This window comes from Stegastes partitus, unplaced genomic scaffold, assembly GCF_000690725.1.
Source record: "Stegastes partitus isolate 25-593 unplaced genomic scaffold, Stegastes_partitus-1.0.2 Scaffold1517, whole genome shotgun sequence".
Classification (NCBI taxonomy): domain Eukaryota; kingdom Metazoa; phylum Chordata; class Actinopteri; family Pomacentridae; genus Stegastes; species Stegastes partitus.
Window position 1 is genome coordinate 1 of NW_007579248.1, and position 4090 is coordinate 4090.

The 4090-nt window shown below is 40.0% G+C and overlaps 1 protein-coding gene across 2 annotated transcripts in view; it reads left to right on the forward strand.

The window, feature by feature from the left end:
* Window positions 1-971: 971 nt before the first annotated feature.
* The window catches only part of rbm28 (RNA binding motif protein 28), an 11520-nt gene continuing 8401 nt past the window's right edge, over window positions 972-4090 (forward strand). Inside the window, exons 1-12 of one of the 2 annotated variants that reach the window (XM_008300259.1) lie at window positions 972-1322; window positions 1531-1677; window positions 1763-1869; window positions 1974-2049; window positions 2156-2248; window positions 2347-2418; window positions 2532-2625; window positions 2735-3015; window positions 3110-3176; window positions 3318-3427; window positions 3521-3594; window positions 3737-3872. In XM_008300259.1, coding sequence (XP_008298481.1) covers window positions 1205-1322; window positions 1531-1677; window positions 1763-1869; window positions 1974-2049; window positions 2156-2248; window positions 2347-2418; window positions 2532-2625; window positions 2735-3015; window positions 3110-3176; window positions 3318-3427; window positions 3521-3594; window positions 3737-3872 — 1375 coding nt within the window. In that variant the 5' untranslated portion in view covers window positions 972-1204. The remainder of the gene's footprint in view (window positions 1323-1530; window positions 1678-1762; window positions 1870-1973; window positions 2050-2155; window positions 2249-2346; window positions 2419-2531; window positions 2626-2734; window positions 3016-3109; window positions 3177-3317; window positions 3428-3520; window positions 3595-3736; window positions 3873-4090) is intronic. The other variant, XM_008300260.1, reaches the window with a different exon arrangement.

Genomic DNA, 4090 nt, shown 5'->3' on the forward strand with positions numbered 1-4090 from the left:
ACATTTACAATGGTGGACAAGTGGGGCACTAGTCTGAGTAAATGGTCTGTTGGAGGTGCAGCTACATCACTGCTTTGAGGGATTTTCACAGCAGATGCTTGCAATAGCAGGAACAGTACAGCTGTTTCTAAAATCCCTGTTGATGAATCCGTTCTATTCAAGTGTCACAGTAAACAATTCAGCGGTTACAGCTGAAGCAGGAAATGAGTTAACTTTCTTCATCTGGAAAAGAAAGGTCCAAAGATGAATAGCAAGTAAGAAAATAAAATTAGACAACTCATACAAGATACTGATTCTAACATTTTTTTGAGACTGAAATATGTTGTCAGGAGGGAATATCTCCTTAAAGGCGAGGGGGGCCCGAAACATTTTTGTCCTCAGAAGGGGGGCCTGACAGAAAACACCTGAGAACCACTAGGTTTAGGGTACGGCTGTCACTGACTTTTTTGTGCATTCGGATGTGCTGCATACATCTACCACGTTTCATGGAAGTAGGTGAAACATGCTGCCCATACAAGATGTTCCAAATATATAAAAACAATGTAGGGGGCGCTATGGGGCCATTTTGCAACGACCAAAAAATATCAAATTTTTCCAATTATTCCATCTCTTTTTGCACTGTTTGAAAACTTGATTCATTTATTTTGCTTGTTTTTTAATCCCTTTTTTTCTCTCTCCCTATATATACTCATATACATATTTATTTATTGTGTGTTTATTCTTGTTTTTGTTCAGACCTTAATATCGTTTCGGTGTGGAACAGGTACGCAAAGCATTTCACTGCGCGTTATACCGTGTATGACTGTGTTTGTGTTCAAGAAAGACCTTGAATCCTTGAATCCTTGAAGAATTCCATCAGTTTCAAGACGGTCCTGCACACTGTCGTGCATCGGGCCCCAATAAATAGTGTTTTCTGGCATGTAAACCTCCAGGACGGCAGGAGGCGCCACAACACAAAACCACAGTTGACCGACATCCGGTAACTTTGGAAGATGGCTGCCCACACATGTAAACATGCGACTTAATGTGGGGGGCTGACGGCATTCAATTGATGAGTTCTGTAGCATGTGTTCATATCAGTGACTGGAGGTTATAGAGTAATTTGACATTTACTGTGAGAGCCGGGTCGTTACCCTTCAGCCTGTGAGTTACTACCGAGCTAGAAGCTAGCAGTTAGCTAGCAGCTAGCTAGCAGCAGAGAGCCATGGCAGCGCATACCATATTCGTTCGTTCTCTCCCAGCTTCAGCTTCAAACGAGCGACTTGAGGAAATATTCTCAGAAATTGGTCCGATAAAGCAATGCTTCGTGGTCAGAGACAAAGGTAACGATGTCATTTCTTGAAGGACAGAATACACTAATGTAGAGCATGTGTGTACCTTAAGCTAGCTGAAAATGTAGCATGGAGAATCACACTTGAGCCTTGAGCTAATGTAAAAAAAAAAAAAAAAGCCAAGCGGAATATTCAAAATTCTGTTTGCAAACTTTGATTGTCTGTCTGTCTTTTTAAAAAAAATTTTTTTTTAAACCAGGCACAGAAAAATGCCGTGGCTTTGGCTTTGTGACCTATTCCATGGAGGAAGATGCACAGCGAGCCTTGAAAGAAATCAAAGAGTACGACGGTCAGAGGTTGTTTCTCTCAGTGGCGAAGAAGAAAATTAAAGACAAAAAGAAAGCAGGTTTGTATGAGCATGTGTGCCAAAACTAGCAATTGGGACAGCTCTAGCACTGTCCACTTTATAACCCTGCACATATTTTATTTAGCAGTTAAAGAGGCAGATGAAGCACCGAAGGAAAATGAGCAGAAATCCAAAGGCATCAAGAAAATCCAGATGAAATCCAGACTCATTATAAGGAATCTTAGTTTTAAGGTACAGTATGCTGCACAGTTGTGAACTGCATCGACTTCATAGCACACATTTTTCCATTCTCTTGAATTTCACCAATGTTTGCTGATGTGTGTTTTGCGTTGCAGTGCACAGAGGATGATCTAAAACAAGTATTTGAAAAGTTTGGAACAGTTCTCGAGTCCAAAATTCCTCTCAAACCTGGTAAAAGCAGTTTTTTTTTTCTGGATGTACAATTCAGTATGACTGTCTTAAACTGTTGCCTGACCCTTGATTTCTTTGTGTATTTCTTTTTTTCATTCCTTCATAGATGGGAAGATGCGTGGATTCGCTTTTGTCATGTTTAAAAATGTGTCAGAAGCTGCAAAGGCGCTTAATGCTATGAACCTGAAGGAGATCAAAGGTTAGTGAGGGAATCACTCGAATTGCACAAGACAAACAGTTTTGGAAATGAATTTTTTATTTAGTGTATAATGTTTTGTAATGATACCTTTCGCACAGGTCGGCAGGTAGCAGTTGACTGGGCTGTGCCAAAGGACAAATATATTGCCACACAACAGTCGTCAAATTCAGGTTTTTTGTTTTTTTGGCTAAAGTCTTCCTCTGTTTTGTTGTTTACATATTAAATCAGTAACGTTTATTAATATTCTCAGCAGTTTGTAATCCCTACTTTTGTCTGTTCTTAGGCAATACGAACGCAGAAGAGATGAACGCAAATGCAGAAAGTGATGCTAAAGAGAAGGTTGAAGAAAAGAAACAAGCAGAGCCTCCGAGGAAAAAGTGCGATCCTTAAATATGAATCTAAATATGTATACCACTGGTAATATGTCAGTGGGTGTTCAAAACTGGGGAGCTTTACTAGTTCATTTTGTGCCATTTCTTTCCACAGAGTCGATGTGAAACCAGTTCTGCAGCAGGAAGAGGACTCCCAGTCAGGTGATGAAGACGACAGTGAAGAAGAAGGCAGTGAGGAGGATGAGTCTGATGAAGAAGAAGAAGATGAAATCGACGATAAGGATGATGAGGAGGAGGAGGAGGAGGAGGAGGAGGAGGAGGAGGATGGTGGGAGTAGCCTTGATTCAAATGATGATCAAGATGAAAGTCAGGATGAAGAAGATGACGATGATGATGATGATGAGGAGGAGGAGGAGGATGAAGAAGATAAATCAGGTACAGATTCTTCAGTATTTTTGAATGCAATGTTTATTATTCTGTTTCATGGAAATAGGTTTTGACATATCCTCTCTGCTGCGTTCATGACTAGCTAAAAAGAAAGCCCCAAAGAAACAACTTCCTTCAGATGTGAAAGAGGGCAGAACGATATTCATCAGGTTGGTGATTCTTCTTCTCGACTTCATCCTAAACCTGCTTTCATTTATTCCACTGTGCATAATTTATTCACCTTCTTACGTCCTCTCTACAAAAAGTCACACTTATTCATTATTAATGCGAGTTAATCTCGACTGATTCAGGAACTTGTCCTTTGACACGGAGGAAGAGGGTCTTGAGGAAGTTCTTCTACGCTACGGCGAGCTCAACTACATAAAGATTGTTCTCCACCCAGACACGGAACATTCCAAAGGTCAGCCAGCCGAACGAAACACGCTTCTTTACTCTGTTTTTCAAGAAAACTTGTTGATGGACTCATTTTTTTTTTTTAATTGTATTTTTCCAGGTTGTGCATTTGCTCAGTTTAAGACTAAAGAGGCAGCAGACAAATGCATAGCTGTAGCACAGGATGAGGCAGAGGTAATGTACAGCCAAGTATACATGAATTATGAGTCATTATGTATAAATTCTCTTGTGCATCTGCCTTCTTGTGGCATCAACTGGTGTATTGTTTTGTGTGTTGCGCTGATGTTACTGCGATTTTGTGGTTTGTTTGATACAGAATGGTGGCATCCGTGTTGATGGCAGAAAGCTATTGATTGTTGCAGCAGTGAGCAAAGAAGATGCTACAAAGCTGAAGGTCAATAAAATGAAAGTAGAAACGGGCACCAGGAACCTGTATCTGGCCAGAGAGGGAAGTGAGTAAACCTATTTTATGCACTTCTTTTCACCATTATTACCACCTGGTCACTTTCTCACTTTCATCCGACACATTGTTTATTTCACTATAAGTATTATACAGATGTAGCTTCACATTCCTTAAATCACAGATAAAAGCAATAAATAATGTAGCATCTTAAATAAATTACAGTACCATTTATACCCAAAACCTGTAAGTGGGTTTTAAAAAACATCC